Source organism: Cupressus sempervirens, chromosome 5 (genome assembly GCF_028749045.1).
Source record: "Cupressus sempervirens isolate cs-2001-9-10 chromosome 5, ASM2874904v1, whole genome shotgun sequence".
Lineage (NCBI taxonomy): Eukaryota > Viridiplantae > Streptophyta > Pinopsida > Cupressales > Cupressaceae > Cupressus > Cupressus sempervirens.
The window spans coordinates 277,413,199-277,433,650 of NC_143122.1; the positions used below are offsets into that span (position 1 = coordinate 277,413,199).

The window sequence follows — 20,452 nt, forward strand, 5'->3', positions numbered from 1 at the left end:
CTACCTTTTTCTCGATGTGTGTTGACCACTAACCCCATTTAGCCAACTGTGGGCTTGCATAGGAAAGTTCGTTTAGCCTACATTTGACATTCACACTTGTTAATCCTACATAATTTACCAACCTAGATTGGACTATAAGATATTATTATTCTACACAATTCTCTCTTTTCTAGTCTAGACACTAGCATTTCTTATTGTTGCCAAAGTTTTAGAGTGTTGAGTGCATTGCCCATTAACTCATGGACCCTGGTTTTCATAAATGGCAAGTGATTTTTAATTTTTTAATAAGCCTTATAACCAATCTCAATTTAGAATAAAATATGTTTGATTTCCAAACACTTCTTCTCTCTTAACTTGAAGACATTAAGAAAAGCATTTAGGGCCCATTTGGCTGCAAGAATTGCCGAATGCAACATCGATCTATATTGGAATAAGCTCTCTTCTAGTATTAGTGCGTTCTTAAAATAATTTCTAGAATATCGTTTGGACCTATTTGGTTGACATTGAAGAGGAGTCAAAATATACATTTTCTATGTTTGGTTGCAACAATTGAAATAGGAATTGGAATAAGTTTTGTTTTAATTAGACTTTTTTTTTTTAATTGACTTTATAAGTGAAAGATATACCTTAACCTTTGAAATTCATTGATATTCAAAGGATATAATATATTGTACATTATAAATTTAATTCTAAATTAAATCAAATTAATTTAATGGGTATAAGATTCAAAACTAAAATCATTTTATTTTTAAATCTATTAAAGAAAATAAAAAATACAAATAAGTCGAGATCATTAATATGATATGTAAATGATCTTTCAACATAGTTTTAATAATAAGACTAAACATGAGATTTATTTGTAAAGATAAAGTTTAGAAAGTTTAGAAAATATATCAAATTTGATATTAGTCTTTTTTATCATTTAAAAAAACACATACTAAATGTTAAATAATGTTGACCTAGTTTATATCTTATGATAAATGGAAAAAATAGTCCAAAAATGCATTTGAGTGACAAAATATAACCAAACGACAAAGTCACGGACCCGACAACTCATCAAATTGGGTTTATTAAAACCTGCAATAAGAATAAGCTATTCTTATTCCATCTTTTTTTAGGAATTCTACTATGCTCATTTTGGGGTCAAATTAGGATAGGCGAATTCTAATTCCAATTTTGTATTTTACAAACAAACATTAAATTGGTGAATGCGAGTATTTAAATTTCCTATTCCCACCCAATTTTTACAACGAAATAGGACCTTATATAACTAGTCCATATCTCTAATACCTAGCAAAATATCTATAAAATTTCTATTGATGACATAATATTAGCATTAATGCCACTTGAAAAAGAGACTACCTCGAACATGAACGTAGAAATTATATTTCCTTTATAATTTGAAACATTAATCCTAGTCATGTTATCTAGCAAGTCTAGATTCCACATACCACGTGAAAGACTAACTTCCATGTGGTCATCATTTCCATTATTTAAAGTTGTTATTGTAGAGTCCACATACCACGTGAAAGACTAACGATGAATTTCTGCCATCATTTCTGTAGACTATTAACATTTGACTTGACTAATAGGCGGCAAAATAATTGAACTTCTGACTAAAAGGCAGCAAAATAATTGACACAGATCCCTCTAGAAAGTTGACTCTTTAGTACAAAATGTGGACACATATTATACAAAATGTGGAAAGCTAAACGTCGCGCATGAACCGCTTGACCAGACAATCGATTCGATGACTGGCATCTCCTTGTTCCTGTGCCCATGATTTTTCTATAAATTGACAGAGTTTGTATTAGATGAGTCAAACTATGGCTCCTTCAGAGTCTTCCATGGAAGCACATCTTGCACTCTATGAAATCAGTCTTTCAGCAGCCAAGCCCATGTCCCTTCGGGCTGCTATTTTACTTAACATTCCTGACATTATTGCCATCCATGGTGGTGGTAATCCCCTCAGTGTGGAGCAAATTGCTTCTCATATTTCTACTTCCCCCAACAAACCTGCCCACACTGAGTACTTGTTTAGAATCATGAGGCTTCTGGCTTCCATGGGAATCTTCAAAGAAGAGAGCACAGTAGATCATGGTGATACTACCCAATACAAGTATGGCCTCACTACCCTCTCTAAGTTCCTCGTCAGAAATGGTGCCCAACAATCACGTGCACCTTTTGCGTTGGCCAGTAATATAAAGTGTGCAGTAGATGCTTATCAGCATCTCCATGACTCTGTCATAGATGGTGTCCATCCGTTCACGAAAGCCCATGGGATGAACTTATTTGAGTACATGAGCAACAATCCTGAGCCAAACAGGATTTTCAATGAGGGCATGGCTAGTGATACTGGCCCTTTAATGGCTTCTGTGGTGAAGACTTATGATGGGTTTAAGAGCTTCAAGAGTGTAGTAGATGTCGCAGGAGGGGTTGGCTCTGCAATATCTTTAATTGTGAAAGAATATCCACACATTCATGGCATCAATTTTGACCTTCCTCATGTTATAAGTACTGCTGCTCCCATACAAGGTCGGTAACAATCTTCCATCTTTAAACTTCCATAGATTCTCACCAATCGAGACTTGCATGTTAGCAATTATAACATTAGAAGATGCTCACAAATTTGATCACAAATACAATTTTTATTATTATTCATAGAGATTTAACATTCCAGGAATCGACAACGTGGAAGGTAATATGTTCGAAAAAATTCCTTCGGCAGATGCCATTTTTTTAAAGGTATTTTTACTTTTTAAAGTTTTATTTGGTTGAAATTAAAGTTAGGTTAAAGTTGAGTTTACAAATGGTCATGTAATGAAATGTTACATTGTTATCTATATAGTGGATTTTGCATGATTGGGATGATGAACTCTGTATAAAGATCTTGAAGAATTGTTATGAGGCATTACCGCATCATGGGAAGCTATTAATGGTTGATGTGGTCATTGAGAAGAAAGAAGGGACGAAGAGGCAAGCTGGCTTACTTTTTGATATCGCAATGATGGCTAGTTGCACAGGTGGAAAAGAGAGAACAGAAGAAGAATTTAAGGACTTGTTTGACCAAGCAGGATTCAAAAGTTACAAAATCTTCGAGTTACCTTTCATTCAAACACTTGTAGAAGTTTCTAAGTAATAAATGGAAATATGGGTTAAACAAGTGCCAAATAATAATACATAAATAAGGCCTTGTATGTGACAAATCATTATGTTGTATGTGGTTTGATCTACTATACATAGTAGTTTCTCAATGAATAATAAAAGTTGGGATTTTTGTGTGTGACAAAAAAATTGTGTTGTATTGAAAGAGCTAAAATATAAAATGCTGATTTTTATTGATTTAGATTTTCTGGATACATTCGGATACATAAAGAATTAATACTGAAATGATTCTGAATTATTTCACATTGATATGTGAACAACTTTATATAACCTTATTTTCCCTTACACAAACTACTTACGGCAATAACTTCCAAGCAACTATATATCTAACTTATTTATTTATTTAAACTAAACTTAGAAACTAACCTAATTAATGTATTAAATCTAACATATATGTGGTATGGTCTAGTCACTATGCAATATTTTATATGTATATGTATAAGTTAGCATTGTGAATATGAATGACATAAATGAGTTGTTTATTATTCATTTAAATATGCGCAACAAAATTTTAATCAAAATACAATAATGAAAAATTTAGGTATATGCAACAGGAGTAATTAATTGTGTAGATTTGATTTTTATATTTTTTGAATTAAAAATTATACTAAGACAATGTTCTATCTTTTATGATTTTGTGTAAAATTCATTATATACTTTTCATTTGAATTATTTATTTTTAACTATATGTCTAATCTTAACCATATTACTATAGATTGTTTGAAGATTGAATAATGAAAAAGAATTTTTATTTTCATGGGAAACATAGAATATAAAATATTTTGTATTTTTGATAACATATTTATTGCCTTCATTATATAATACTGTTACCTCATCATTTAAATAGAAGTTATCGAGTACAATTTTATAAATATTTGTAGAATTTTATTTTATATATAACTTCATCAAGAAATTTGTAAATAATTAAATATAACTTGTAATGTCTTACAAACTGACTTTAACCCATTTCTTAAAGTTGCAAATTTAATTTTATTAGTATATAATTTTATAATGTTAAATTAAATAATTTTGTGCTATTTCTTCACATATTAGTATAAGTAATTATATAATCCAACTACAGATAATGTTATAGTTAAATTATAATTATGTTTAAATTTAGTGTTAGGGTAGGCGAAGACAAATCTATAGTTTATAGTTATGTTGAAGAATTTTGTGATATTTCTTCACATTACTGACCAACGCAAAAGGTGCACGTGATTGTTGGGCATCGTTTTTGACAAGAAACTTAGAGAGGGTGGTGAGGCCATACTTGTATTGGGTAGTGTCACCATGATCTATTGTGCTCTCTTCTTTGAAGATTCCCATGGAAGCCAGAAGCCTCATGATTCTAAACAAGTACTCAATGTGGGCAGGTTTGTTGGGTGAAGTAGAAATATGAGAAGCAATTTGCTCCGCATTGAGGGGATTACCACCACCATGGATGGCAATAATGTCAGGAATGTTAAGTAAAATAGCAGCCCAAAGGGCATGGGCCCTTCGGGCTACTATTTTACTTAACATTCCTGACATTATTGCCATCCATGGTGGTGGTAATCTTCAAAGAAGAGGACATATAAAATGAATTATAAAACTTGGCTGCACTAAGAGCCTTAGAAAGATGCTCACTGACCTCATACACCCAGTCAATATACTGTGTGTTTGAGCAAATAACTTGCACCAAAAAGAAGTACTACTCTACAAAATTAAAAGCTTCTACCTCACCTTTGAGTCGATGCAACAGAACCAAAATGTCAACAATTTTTGGTTTGAGGTCCATGTCGAAAAGAGTTTTAGGGACTTTACTCTTCGCTCCCCTTGGCTTTTGAAACCAAGACTGCATGATCTCCCTCCTCTAAACCATCTTCTTCAAAGAGTACTCAGACATGGCTCCATTCATCATTAAATCCGAGAACTCCTCCCATTCTAGAATTCGCAAGCAATTTACTATTGCTTGACGATTAATTGAAATCAACAATATTTGGTCAGGCAATGGAATCTACTTTGTATCCAAGTTGTAATGATTGATGCATTCCAAAATTAACTTTGGGGCTTGTACTACTATAGGAAACCCAACTGCTTCCACTAATCCACTTCCCTGAAGTTTCTCCGTTATGGGATGAACTGCTCTGCTCTTAACCTCCTTTGAAAATCTTGCATATCATAGAAATGGAGTGAAGTATCTGTGATAGTCGACCACGCCGACTTAATTCCACCCAATACATCAAAGCCCATGAATCTTATTGCCATTTTATTTGATGTATGATAGCACAAACTCAAACAGTTGCAACTGACACAAGAAGCAAACTCTGTAACTTGAAAATTACTTGAAAGCACTATCTAGTACAACAATATAACAGTAAAATGGGAGTTTGAAAATCTGTTACTTCCTTCTTTATAAAATAACCCCAGATTTGCCCATTGAATTTCATAAATTGCACCACACGAGAAAAATTGAGGGTTAATCCATTGGATTGGTGAAAGTAAAGATTCTAATGGATTTATCTTTGTCTTTTCACTATTTCCGTTGGCTCAATGGTAACTTCCATTAATTACTGGTTTACTTTCTGTTTCACCCATCTTTGAAAAAAATAAGAACAAAGTACTTCCTTGGGCAAAATCTGCTTAAGTCAATTGTGCTTGCAAAAACCTAATCAATCCACTGATTTGCTTCTACTTACTTGCCCAAAATAATCTTCCATCAAATCACGTACCTACCATGCTTGCAGGAATGACTTTTTCTGAAATGGGAAAAATGGCCTTCAAGGGTAGAAAACCTGTAGCACAGAAGTAGATTTTCGATTTTCCTTTTAAGTTTTTTCTTTTATCTTGCAATCCTAAGAACTTTACTAAAAACCTTTGGGAAACATAAAAGAGGCTTCATGAGCAAAAAATGGGGCCCGTTTAGTAGCTTTACCTTTCTATTTAGGCCTTTGCAAAAAGTTTACCTCTTGGTTCGAAGTCTGCCAGAGGAGAAGCTACTTCTGAGTTTTTTTTCGATGCTTATCCCGCTCATCCTAATGAGTTTTGAGTAATTTTTGCTATGAAAACTCGATGATATTTGAATGATTTAATATGCGGCTTACATATCCTTGTTTCAGCCTATGAATAGCAGCCATGGATCCCTGTAGAGTTTTACCTTCTAGGTGCGAAAACCCACAATGGAGAAGAAGAAACTTGTTTTTTCGCCCATGCTCATTTTTTTACTTCCTCTGCCCTACTCACTTTATTTTAAGCCTCCGAAAAACATGAAACTGACTTTGAAAATGAGGGGTGGGGCCTATTGGCTTTCTCAATTCCTTTACATACACCTCTTCGGAAAATTGATTTCTGACTTCAAAGTCGACCACGGAGAAGCTCTTTTCTGGTTTTTCGTCAATCCCTATTTTGATCATTTTCTAGGCTTTAAAATGATTCTCACTGTGAGATCATGACATCTCTTGAATGATCTTTTCATAACATGATTCACTTTACTTCAATGAAGCTTACAAATAGCATTTGCTAGTCTTTGTAGAAATTTGCCTTCAGGGTGCGAAAAGCCACCGAGGAGAAGCCGGAACTTGATTTTTCGCTGATTCAATTTTCTCTAACTCCAGATCAAATGAGTTGTAGGGAAATCAAAAGATGAAGCACAAATTGAGAATCTCCATCGAGGATGGCTCCAAACTAGCCCTAAGACTCATGATAATCAAGAAATACCCACCCAAGCTATATGTGATACGGGAGAAGGGAAAAGATGAAAACTTGATGGAGAAACTTAGCACCTAAAGAAGAAAGACCTATTGACCCGACTTGACAGAACATGACATTAATTCACTCTCCACTTTGCAAAAATTTATATATGGTGAAAAGTGGGGCAACAAGGATCTGAATGTATTTTTATTTTATGAGTTCTTTGCTTCTTGATTTCTTGTAAGAGCTTGTTGTCTTCTATGGAGTCTTTTTTCTTGGAGCCTATGCAATATACATACTTGGGTATATGCTTCAGACAAAGAAAAGTAGCTTGGCATCAAAATTTATAAGCTTCCTCTACAGCCCAAAGGTCCTCAAAAATAACTAAGCCAATATTAGAAGATGAAATCAAATGCCCTTTTGGATACATAACTATTTCTCTTATATTGTCCATAAGAATGGCAAGAACAAAGATGATAACATGAAATTTCCTGTAAACCAATTCTATAGCTTGCTCAAATGGAGAAAAAATAAAGCATGCCTATTAAAGGTAGATGTTGATTATAGAGATCAAAATCTAAAGCCTAGTACTAGAAATATTGCACATATGAAGTAATGAAACTCGATGATACAAAGTACAGGAAAAGAGTTGGCAATGCAATTGAATCAAATATAAAAATGTTAATCTATCAATGATTGGCTTACTATCCCACTTTTGATGAGATCAAATAGAAAAATTTATGGTTTAGCCTAAAGAAAGAACAATATGTTTGCCACCTTAGTATTGAATAGACTAAAACTAGAATAAGTGATGTGCATCTAGGTTCTTCTTATTGCCTAGATAGAGCCGTCAAGTTGAAACTTTGAAGTTTGAAGCAATGATTGACCTCTTCAAAAAGAAACTCTTCTGCATGAAAGGAAGGAGGCAATATCACTGGAAACACTCCTTGCTTAAGACCATCTGAATATTGCTGCACCTAGTGTTCAGATCCAGTAGTAGAGACTTTTTAAAATTAATAGTCATGACTTTTCTTAATTAAATTAATACTAGTATGTTAATTAGGAAAACTTTATTTTGATCATGTCTTACCAATTTAATTTTATTTAGTGGATTGTACCTATACATTTTTTATAACATTTTGATTTGTATTTCAATATTTGCTTACTATCATCTACACCAAATCTTGATCCATCTTAATAATTATTTTTATACCTCAAGTCTTTTGTGTATATGTATGTCATTAATTCTTCTACGTGGCTCGGAGAGGTTGATAAATTTATTTGTTCTCATCAAACTCTAACTCCTCTTGACAACATTTGCATATGAAGTTGATATTTCTTGTGACAAAAAACATCATATCATTTCCTTATATTATTGTGACCACTCTATTCAATTTTGTGTTTTTAGTTGAACTAGACATTGTCCTAAATCTTATGTGGCTCCCTGTATATCATCGTTGCTCATCTTTATTATTGTCGTAGTGTATAAATCTACTTGCCTCAATGAGAATTCACTGTGGATGTATTCCCAAATGAACATCTTCTAAACTCTGTATTTATTTTATCGCAGTATATGGTGACTCATCTTACACATATCAACGACATCACTTTAGAAGTAATATGTATCAATTTATTAAAGGAACCATTACTAGGAATTTGTTGGGGGATTCACCCAATATTTTTTTTTTTTTTTAAACAACTTAGTTTGGTCGAAATTTTGACCATCTCTTGAAATTTTTTGACCAAGAATATTCTTGATAGTGTTCTACCAAGAATTGGTCAAAATTTCCACCAATTCTTGATTTTGACCAACAATTGGTGGAAATTTTGACCAATTCTTGATAGTTTTCTACCAAGAATTGGTCAAAATTTCCACCAATTCTTGAAAGTTTTCAACAAAGAATTAGTGGAAATTTTGACCAATTCTTGATAGTTTTCTACCAAGAATTTCCACCAACTCTTGAAAGTTGTCAACCAAACATTGGTGGAAATTTTGACCAAATGTTGAAAGTTTTATCCAAAGAAGTGGTTGAAATTTTGACCAATTCTTTAAAATTTTCCACCAAGAATTGGTTGAAATTTCAACCAAAAATGACAAATCAGAGTTAGCAAAGACAAAAAAAAATTGACAAAAAAAATTCCCACAAACTACTTGGTCAAAATTTTGACCAAAATTCATTGAAAATTGAGTTCAAATTTATTACTGTCAATATCTTCCATATAAATTTATCATCATCTTTGGTTCCAGCTTGAGCTTTAATAACTACAGTAATTTTAGATATCCTGCCTATATATGTTCTTACAGATTCATCTTCCATCATCTTAGCATCTTGAAATGCACAAATCTAATTGTGTAGCCTCAACTTCTTAGAGTGTTCATCACCTTCAAAACTATTTTCCAAAGGTTTCCAAATCAAATGTGAAGTGCCAAGTGTTTTTACCTAATTGTACTCAATTATTGGAAGTGCAGTCAATAGTGCTTCTCTAGCTCTCATGTCACACATGAAAAAATCTCTTTCTACCTCAGTGCAAGTTTCCAAATCCTTTTCTTCAATGATTTTCATTTTTGATTTTGTCAAGATCCAATATCCCGAACCCATACACAACAAATGTATCTTCATCTTTTCCTTCCATCTATCATTAGTTGTTCCATCAAACTTTAGACTATCTTTCCTGGAAATGTTCACCATGGATCTCCCAAAGCTGTTAAACTTTTTTCTCAAGAACCTAGCTCTAATACCTATTGTTAGAAACAATAGTCCACCAAGATAACTAGGGGGGGAGGGAGGGTGAATTAGTTATCCAATAATCTTAAAAAATTATCTTCTTCAAACAAAATTAACCATTTAACCAAAGTAAACAACAACCATACAAGATGCACATAGAAAATTACACTAGATATGTTGACTAAGGAAACCCTTGATCAAAGGGAAAACCCCGGTGGGAATGATGCTCACAAGATGATGTACTTATATAAATATTCCTTGTTAGAGGATGGACCCTGTTAGGAGTCTATTACAACATTTAGTACAATGAGTCCATGTCAAGAGACTTTGAATCCCTGTTAGGAGATTCCAACCCTATTAGGAGTTGTGGTACAGTGTATGCAAGAAGAGCCCACTACCCAAACATGCAATTTCAACTACAAGAAGAGCTCACTACTCAAACAAATAGCTTACTATTATTTCCTTCTTTTCTTGTTCTTCCTCTATCTTGTCAATTAGACTAATCACTGCCAAACCTTGTAGACTAGGTCACAAACCCTAGATCCAAATACTAAACCTCGAATCACTCAGCAAAACCTCAACAATGAAGTTTCCTTCACTTCCACACTACTCTTCTCAACTTTTCATTCTACACTCTCTGCTTCTTTTTGAACATTCAGATTCACATTTATCCATGCCATGATAAAGGAAAATATGCTTCTTTTATAGTAAGTTCATAAAACAATTCCTTGAGTCAACTGTTAGTCCTTCTCAATTAGTTATTTTAGGACCACATTAAGAACACGTTACACTTAGCGATAACACAAATCTTTTGCCTTGCAAATTGAATAACTTTTTATACACATAATATTATGATGAGTGAGCTTAGCCATGTCATCCTCAATGTGTCTTATCCATTTCCTCAACCTCGATCCTCAAGATATCAACTCTACTAAGAGATATAACAAGTTTACTAGAACATGCATCTATAAACTCTATCTCAGAACAAAAATTACATAACTTCTTCTAGACTTATCATTTTTGCATTCAACATTAACTACATATGCCAGATACTCAGAAGTATCTCCCATAACCTTGGGTGGTTATCATGCTCAACTAGATGTCCGTATCAACTTGATCTTTCTGTTGTTCTTCTATTAGATACCACAGAAGACATCAAACATGCTATGTTGACATCAATGACAAACTTCATCATGAATGTGACATATCATCATCGAACCAATCTTCTAACACAATCCCCCTCCCAACATCACTCATCATGGCCTTCGAGATTCAAACCTATGACCAAGCTTTGATAAAAATTGTTTAAAAAGTTGGGGTTGTCATTGCACCAAAAGATTGACTTGGAAATTATCAATATAACCAATAGTCATATAGAACCACAAGAGGCAGTTAATCCATGTTGTGAATCAAGAAAAGGACACTGAACCATTGCCAACACATCAACATGTACAACTTTGGCCTAGCCTTTAGTTCTCCTATTAGTCCTTCCTTGGTGCTAGGACATCCAAATGCCCAATATCATTCTTCTCTGTAGTGAAAATAGGTTCCACAAAAACCTCCTCTACCAAATCCCTACCCCCTTCCTCTTCCTCTATGATCTCTATTATTTTGATCATGGAAATTATTGGAATTGTTTCCCTTTCAGCTCTAAGTGCTACTATTGGCCTCATATTTATTCTTGTCATCATTAGTTTGGTCTCCATAAGTTTGTCCACCAAATCTTCCACCATGACCCCTACCACTATTCTTTTTATCCAACTTCTTGCTCAACTTTTCCTCAACTCTTAGGTAAAATTGATATGCCTCTTCAGTACTATTCATTCTTACTAGAGTCAATTTCTTTTGATTTTTTTCCTTAATCCATTAAAATAATGGGAAAATTTCTCCTTGTCAACTTCGTCATGGTTAATTCTCATGAGAACTCAATAGAACTCTTTTGTATACTCCTACACAAATTTTTCCACTTGCTTCAACCCATGTACTTTCTTTAGTGGATCAAACTCATAATTCATAGGAATACATTTTTGCTTCAACTTAGCTATGATCTGATCCCATCTTGTAATTTTATCCCCTCCTTCTATTTTGCTCTAATTTGATCTCCTACCACTGGATATTTGCATGACCCTTTAGTTTGGCCTTGGCAAATTTGACCCTATCTGGATCTTGAATGTCTTCATACTCAAAGTATTCTTCTAATTCATTGATCCAATTGATCAATTCCTCTAGATTAAGATTTCCCAAAAATGTGGGAACCTCAAACTTAGGTCTCTTTCCAATCTTGGAAATGGCCCTAAAAAGCCTCTCTTCTTCTAGGTTCAGAATTGCCTCTTCTTCAAAATTTTCTTCTTCTTCTCTTTCATCCCCACTTTCATCTCTTACAATAAGATTTATTCCTTTGTGCATTTGTTCTTCTAATGCTTGCATTTGTGTTTGGAGGGCTCTAAAACCCTTAAGCATAACACCTGAGGCTCTTCCACCACAATCTCTCCATGGATGCATTTTCATCCTTATTCTTAAACCCTAGTTCAAACTACCTCACAATCGGTGATTTGTCTACATGCTCAGCCCAAAGCATGGTCCTAGTGCAAACTACCTCATAGTCGGCCATCTTTTTACACACTTAGGAACTCTTGATCTGATACCATTTGATGATAAGTGCTCCCCTTAATACCATAAACACATAACATAAAACAAAAAAATAACAAAAATTTACAAGAACAAAATAAATGCTTCCTATTATTGATGCAAATGTGGAATTACAAAGTTTTGTAATACAATATGCAAACCCACATGGACAATTTCTTTACAATATTCTTCAACGCAGAGCCACAAACTACCACCTAGAACTACCTAAACATCACTATGAGCCTTCCTTATATAGGTAAATTTTTACTGCCTGGGAAGGTTCTAGACATTAACCCTAGCCCTTAAGGCCAACAAAAATTCAATTAAAGCTTATTTCCTAATTTATTACATAGGGTCAACCCTAATTATGTTTTTAGGTACCCCAACTTCCGAAGGTCATAACTATCAAATCATATGTATGATTTTCAACTAGAAGAAATTTTTAGAATCATCAAATCTTGAACTACACACTTAACATGTGCAAGCACCAATCAACCTAGGTATGACCTCGTTCTAGAGCATCTGTGGCCTTCAAATTTGAGCTCAAAGTTTTGGTATTCAAAAACCTCAAATAAATATGTAGATACATATGGTATGATAATGTAGCTCTACTAGCAGGTTGATATGACTAAGATGAACCTCCACCTATGAAATCAGAACATTTTGAGATTGTATGACCCACTTGCTAAAAATAGTAAGTTTCCATAAATAGAAAATCTATTGAAATAACCCTTATTGAAAATGAAAAGGTAGAAATATTTTGGGGAGATACAATATTTCCCCTACACCCATGAAGCTTCTGCATTAAAAAAAAACATCTGATACCAACACATCTTCAACTCTCTAAATTCACTCAGGTTCTTAATAAATTCATGATCTTTTTTTCATAGCTAGTTCTTAGCTTGGTCTACAACAATGTGCTCCCCCTTTGGATATACTTATCTATTCAACAACATATTCATCTCAGTTCTTGTAACATGTTATGTTCCCCTTTGGAAACAATAATCAACATCATACACCATCAACTTCCTTTACTTCCAAACATCAATAACATTAAGTATCTCCCCCTAATCTACACATCTTCTTATTTAACTTGTCTCTCAACCCCTTTAGGTTAAATTATCCCTTATTGTTATTCTTTACATTTGACAATAATGTGAAAGGTAACTGTAAGCTTTAATAAGAAACTTATAAAACCTTGTAGTTATACCTTGTACCTTGCATGTACTAAATACATATGCTTCATTATAATAATTTTCACAACTCTAGGAACTATCCCTAAAGAGTGAACTCCTACATCAATTCCATAAACATATTATGATCATCCATGAATTGATGAAACGTGCATCCTCACTTAGTGAATCTTGAATATGGGATGAACCCCAAACTTATCTCTCAGATACTCAAAAACATTCTTAGGCATTGGTTTTATGAATATATTTTCAATTTTCTCCCTAGACTTCACATACTCCAATCTAACTTTTAATTTTATTTATTTTTCTCTCTAAAGTAGTAGAAGGTTGGTTAGATTCTTTGATAGAGGTATGAGATGTAGAATCCATTCCTTATGCACTTCAATGAAATTATAAAAGAAATTAAGTTGTCATCAATTAGTTCATTATTGAATGTAGATTTAACCTTCTCTTTTTAGATGTTGAGTCTTTGAAGGTGGAATTAACCTCCAACCTTTAAGTAGTGTGCTTAGGCAGTGAGCCTTTTGTTCTCATCAAATACTAATAGATTTGAAGGACCTTTTAACAGGGGTTCTATCCTTTAACAAGGATTTATGTACTAGATGTATTATATCATCTGCTAAGAGGTTCATGTCTCTTAAAAAGTGTTAGCATGAATGTTGATGATATTCCCATGGAAGAGTGTCCTATAATTTTTGGAGCATTTGGGAGGTTTATAGTATGATCACATGTTGCATTCATGGTAGTGTTTTTCATTGATGTCAACATAGTGAAGACTAATAGAACAGTAGAATATGTTTGACATTGTAAGGTTCAAGGATCAAAGAGGAGATCAAGCACACTTGATGACATGTTCTAAAGAGTGTCATGAGGCCATGGTTCATAGAACATGCACAAATTTGAAGACTGGTGATAGTTATTCAAGATTTACAAAAGACAATATACAGATAGAGTTCCTAAGAATCAATTTCTAGTTATTGGATTATATCTCCTAACATGGATAAAATCTAGTTAAGTGGAGTTAAACAAAGGTAGAAGACATCATGTTGATGATGTGGTTGAGTGCAAAAAGTCTAAGGTTTTATGTGTGAAGATTTTTCAAGACTATGAGCTAATAATGTTATGTAATTATGAAAAGATACAATATAGTGTGTATAGTTTTATCTTAATGAGGTCGCATTGGAATTGTAATTTAAGAAAGCCTAAATGTTGATTCAATAAATTAATTTGAGGACTTGGTATAAAGGAAACTTGTTTTGCTTGTGATTATGTAGGAAATGTAGTATGCGATGTAAGAAAGAAAGAAAGTGAACTATAAGTATGAATTACATGCGAGTAAGTGATCTAAGGGATTTGTGTGATGTGTATTGAAATCTGAGAAGTGTTCAATGAGTAAAGGCATAGTGAAAGAGAGAATTAATTGTATTTGGTAGGGAGTTCTAGTGGACAGTTGATCTTTTGGTATTGTTCTTAAAGGAATAATATAGAGGCCAGTTGGATAGTGAGTTCAATGGTGTTTCCCTGAAGCTATTTAGATAGTGGGTCCTTTTGCTTCCTACAACTCCTAACAAGGTTGGAATCTCGACACAGGGATTCAAAGTATCTTAATAGGGACTAATATATATTGGATATATCTCATTGGCTCCTAATAGAGTCCATCCTTTTTGAGGAACTTATATATTAGTACATTGTTTTGTGGGTACCATTCCCACTAGGGTTTTCTCTCTGATCAAGGGTTTCCCTAGTTAAAAAATATGGTGTTATTTTGTGTGGTTATATTTTTGTGGTTATTGTACTTGTTTATTACATGTTCCAAATTTAACATGGTTGATAATTGTTGTTTAGATTGGATAACTGAATCACCCCCCTCTTAGTTATCTTGGTAGACTTTACTTTCTAACAATTGGTATCAGAGCATCAGGTCCTTGACAGAAAATCTTAACAACTTAACAACTTAACAACTTAAGGATATCTATGGCAAGTCATTTTAGAAAGGATAGTCTAAAGTTTGATGGAACCAACTATGGGAGTTGGAAAGAAAAGATGAAGACACATTTTTTATGCATGTCTCTAAGATATTGGTTGATTACTAAGGGTAAGAAAGATGTGACTAAAGAAGACAAGATTGAATATTGTACTGAAAGACAAAGAGTTATTCTTGTGTAATATGCTTTTTAGGGAAGCACTTTTGTCAACCCTTCTTGAAAACAAATACAATAAGGTAAATTATTTTAGATTATCAAGTGAAATTTGGAAAGATTTCAAATCTACTTATGAAGGTGATAAGCATGCTAAGAAGGTTAGATTATAGAGTTGGATTTTTTTTTTTCAAGAAGCTAAAATGATGGAAGACGAATATGTAAGAAGTTATTTTGGTAGGATATCAAAAATTGTTGTAGGAATCAAAGTGCATTGTGGGAAGAAGGATGAAGATGAAATTGTATGGAAGATCTTGAAAACCCTGACACTTGCATAGAAGTAGATAGCACAGATAATTGAATAAGTTATACCTTTCACAAAGAAGTTCACAAGAGAAAGTCTTCTTGAAAGATTGGAAGGAACAAAGATAAGTTTGAGACTGAGTGGAGATTTTCCTAGGATTGAGATAACATTCAAAGCATTGAGTGTTAGAACTAATTTGAAATAGAGAATGAGCACTAGTGGAGATTATGCTAACAATAGAAGATGAAGAATCTAAGAAGATAGAAATATTGAAGAAGGAATTGCCTTACTTGTGAAAAGAGAACCTGAAGGTAAGAAAATATTTAAATGTTGGACATGTAATTAATATGGTTAGTTTTCTTCTAAATTTCCTCATAGAGTAAATAAGTATTAAAGGAATTTCAAGCCTAGGATTCCTAGAGAATGTCTTTATGCAAATGATGAAGATCTAGAAGCTAGTGTACAAAGATTCTTCAATGAAAGTGATGAGATAGGATTTGTTGCAATTAAGGAAGAAAGTCCTAAAAAGGAGGAAGTTAGAGAAGAAAAGGCATCAATGTCACAAGTTCAAAAGAAGAAATATTATTGGATCATTGATAGTGGTTGTTCACATTAGATGACTAGTGATATGAACAAATTTTTTGAGTTCAATAGTTGTGACAGAGGAATTATTAGAGTTGGAAATCATGGTGCTTGCCACATAAAGGGACTAAGATCTATTACTCTTGATAGTAAAACTAACACTAGTGATGTTTATTTTATTGATGGTCTAAAACATAATCTTGTGAGTGTTGGAAAATTGGTTAACAAGGGGTATTAGTTATAGTTTAGAGAAAGAACATGTATTATCAAGGATAAAGAGGGTAAGCTAATTGGTATAGGGACAAGATCAAGATGTAATGTTTTCTTGTTAAATCCTATAGAGATGACATACTTGGTTGGTAAAGTTGATAATAGTTGGTTATGTAATAAGAGGTTTTGTCATATTAATTTTGATAACATTGTGAAAGTGAGTAGTATACTTACTATTAGAGGTTTGCCTAAAATAGTGAAGCCTTCTAATATGGTATGCAAGGAATGTGTTATGGAAAAGTAGAAGAAATGTTAATTTCTAAGCAAGAAGTTTACTACATCAACAAAGTTGGAGATAGTACACATAGACTTGAGTGGTTCTACAAAGACAAGAGCATTCTATGGTGAAGGATACTTCATAATTCTTGTTGATGATTTTACTAGGATGATGTGGGTAGTATTTCTTAGAGAAAAATATGAAGTATTTGAGTAGTTTATAGCGTTTAAGAATAGGTTTGAAAATGAATCTGGATTAAAAATTAAGCGTTTAAGATTTGATATAGGTGGAGATTTTACCTCAAATGAGTTTAATAGTTTTTGTAAAGTAAATGGCATTAAAAGACAACTTTCAAAACTTAAGACACCTAAGAAAAATGGAATAGTAGAAAGGAGAAATAGATCAATAACAGAGGCATCAAGAGCTATGATGTTTGAAAATAATGTCTCAAAGACATTTTGGAGAGAAGTAGTTAACACAACAATATATACAATTAACAAAGTTTAGATCAGACAAGGTACTGGTAAGACCCCCTATGTGCTTTGGTTTAGACATGCACCCTCAGTTAAGTATTTCAATTTTTTTGGAACTAAGTGTTACATTAAGAGAGAAGATGGCAAGAAGTGATTAAGGTATATTTCTTGGTTATTCATTGAAGAGTAAATTATATAGATGTTTTACTCAAAGAACTAAGACAATTATTGAGAGAAAAAATGTTAGAATTGATTAGAAGTTTGGAATTCTAGAAAGAATACTTTATTGTGATTATGATGAAGAGATTAATCCAAAGGCTAACCAGAAGAATGTTGATCTATTTTAAGAAACTGAAACTAAATTACAAAATGATGTACAAATTGTGGAATAGAGAGTAGAACCAAGGAGTGAACCTAGATTTGAAGTAAGAGTTGAGAAAGTGACACCAAATAAGAACTTGATAGAGAATCACCCTACTAATCAAATTATTGGGAGCAAGGATAGAGGAGTAATGATAAGAAATAAGGTAGAAAGAGTAGATCTATGTTTTGTCTCTAAAGTAGAGCCTAGAAGTGTAGATGAATCTAGTAAGATGACTTTTGGATTCAATATATGAAAGAAGAACTAGATCAGATTGAGAATAATGATACATGGGAATTAGTTCCTAGACCTAAAGAAAAAAATGTTATAGGGATTAAATGGATTTCCAAGAATAAGATGAATGGAAAAAGTGAGGTTGTGAGAGATAAGGCAAGACTAGTATGTTAAGAATATTCACATCAAGAAGGTATTGATTAGGAGGAAAAAATTTCACCTATTGCTAGAATAGAAGTAGTTAGAATATTTTTGGCATATGTGGGTAACATGAAATTCAAAGTGTATTAGAAAAATGTAAAGTAAGCATTTATGAATGGAGAACTTGAAAAGAATAAGTTTACAATGAGAAATTTGAAGGTTCTCCTTTGACAAATGAAGGAGATATGGTCTATAAGTTGAAGAAAGAATTGTATGGATTGAAACAAGCACCTAGAGCTTGGTATACGAGGTTGGTCAAGTATTTAGAAAAATTAGGATTTGCTAATTATACTGTAAATAATGATTTGAATTTAAAGGAATTTGAAAATGGCTTACTGATTATTGAAGTTTTTGTGAATGACATAATCTTTGTAGGTGATGACGAATAAAGTGAGAATTTTTCTAGTGAAATGAAGAAGGAATTTGAGATGAGCATGAATGGTGAGATGAAATATTTCTTGTGTTTGTAGATTGTGTAGAAGAGTGAAGGTATCTTCATATCACAAACTAAGTATTTCAAAGATTTGTTGAAAAGATTTGGTTTGGAAAGTTGTAAACCTATTGGTACACCTATAGTAATTGGTCATGATTTATCTAGCAAAGATTAGACACCTACTATTGAGAAAAAGAAGTACAAATCCATGATTGGAGGTTTGTAATATTTGACTCATACAAGACCAGATATAGCTAATGTAGTTGGTATTGTTGCAAGATTTCAAGTTGATCCTAAAGAATCACACTATGCAATAATAAAGAAGATTTTTAGATATTTGAAGGGAACACCTAGTTTTGGATTATGTTATGATAGATCAAATGAATTTATATTATGTGCACATACTGATGTAGATTGGGCAAGTAGTATGGATGACATAAATAGTACAAGTGGTGGATCATTTTTGTTAGGAGGAATATTGGTTTCTTGGCTAAGAAATAAACAAGATTGCATCTCATAGAGCAATACATAAGTAGAGTATGTAGCAATGACAATTAACTACAATCAGATCATGTGGATGAAGTAGATGTTGAAGGACATTGGAGTTGAGTTTATAGAGCATGTTGCAATACATTGTGACAAAAAAAGTACAATGAGTATGTCTACGAATCCTATGTTACATTCTAAGAAAAATAATGTATCTATTAAGTATCATGTCTTGAGAGAGAAGGTTGCAAAGAAAGAAATCATACTAGAGTATATCAGTAATAAGGAGAAGATAACAAATATAGCTACAAAGCCTTTACCAAAGGATATATTTGAGTATTTGAGATGTATGCTTGAGGTTATGCCCTTGCCTACTTTTGAGTAGATGGTTTACAAATTGCATTATTCTAGTGGTACATAACACTATTATTTATCTACACTAAATGTTAATACTTCATCTATGGGGGAGTATATGTTATTGAGTTGAGTCATGAAGGACTCTTGATATTTAATAGTGTCTTTGAACACTTGAGCATGATGAAGATATTTTTGTAGCATAATTGATATAATTATGCCTTTTTCATTGATGCCAATGGGGGAGAGAAGTACATGAAAAAATATTTTGGTCATGAAGGAGAGAACGTACATGAAAAATATCTCTTGATTATGAGAGATAGTTAGAGAAAATATTGGTGTCATGGGGGAAGTATATAAATGGGGGAGCAACAACACTAATGAAGAGTTCTTCCTAAGAGATTGATTTGATTGATAAAAAGGATTTGAAAAGAAGATGACTACATTAGTGGTGTAGTTTCAAAAAAGTGGTATGTTTGGTATTCTTGGAATTTGATGCAGGAGCATCTTGGGTGTAAGAGCAATCCTGCATCACCCAAAAATATTTCCTTTTTGTTTCTTGAATAAGAGTTGTCTTAGTGAAAACTTGTTGATTCTAGAGGCTTTCTACTTAGTAAGTCAGTCATACGAGCTCGAAATATTTTAATTTTAGAGGTGGATATTCATCTTGGATATATTAGCCTACCAATTAAGGCTCAATGCCTTATCATGAGTATTTGTGGATTTATTGTGGATTTTTGGTGTTTAATTTTGGTATTAAAAACTTTAGGCTCACTATTGAAGACCTTAGAAGCCCCAAATGGGCTTTGAAATGGGGTCAATTAGAGCTTGCACTAATAAGGCCCTGTAGATCAGAAGTGAAGGATTCCATAAAGTGGATATAATAGCCAATCAGAGCAACAATTTGAAAGTTATAGCCTTTTGAAGTTGGGTTGACTAAAATTTCCAAAATAAGTGTCAAAGGTGTATCAGGCTAACTCCATATTTAATATTAGAGTTAGTTGGTCTCAAGGGTTAG

At 33.0% G+C, this 20,452-nt stretch overlaps 2 protein-coding genes across 2 annotated transcripts; one reads left to right on the forward strand and one right to left on the reverse strand.

Annotated features, from left to right (window-relative positions):
* The first annotated feature begins 1,805 nt into the window (after window positions 1-1,805).
* On the forward strand, window positions 1,806-3,294 carry LOC149555656 (caffeic acid 3-O-methyltransferase 2-like). Its single transcript, XM_089829785.1, has 3 exons — window positions 1,806-2,535; window positions 2,681-2,745; window positions 2,849-3,294. Exons 1-3 carry the CDS (start codon window positions 1,815-1,817, stop codon window positions 3,137-3,139), a joined length of 1,077 nt encoding a protein of 358 aa, XP_089685911.1. The 5' UTR covers window positions 1,806-1,814; the 3' UTR covers window positions 3,140-3,294.
* Window positions 3,295-4,308: 1,014 nt separating this feature from the next.
* Window positions 4,309-4,695, reverse strand: LOC149555657 ((R,S)-reticuline 7-O-methyltransferase-like). The gene has a single exon (XM_089829468.1). It carries the CDS (start codon window positions 4,693-4,695, stop codon window positions 4,309-4,311), a length of 387 nt encoding a protein of 128 aa, XP_089685594.1.
* Between the last annotated feature and the right edge of the window lie 15,757 nt (window positions 4,696-20,452).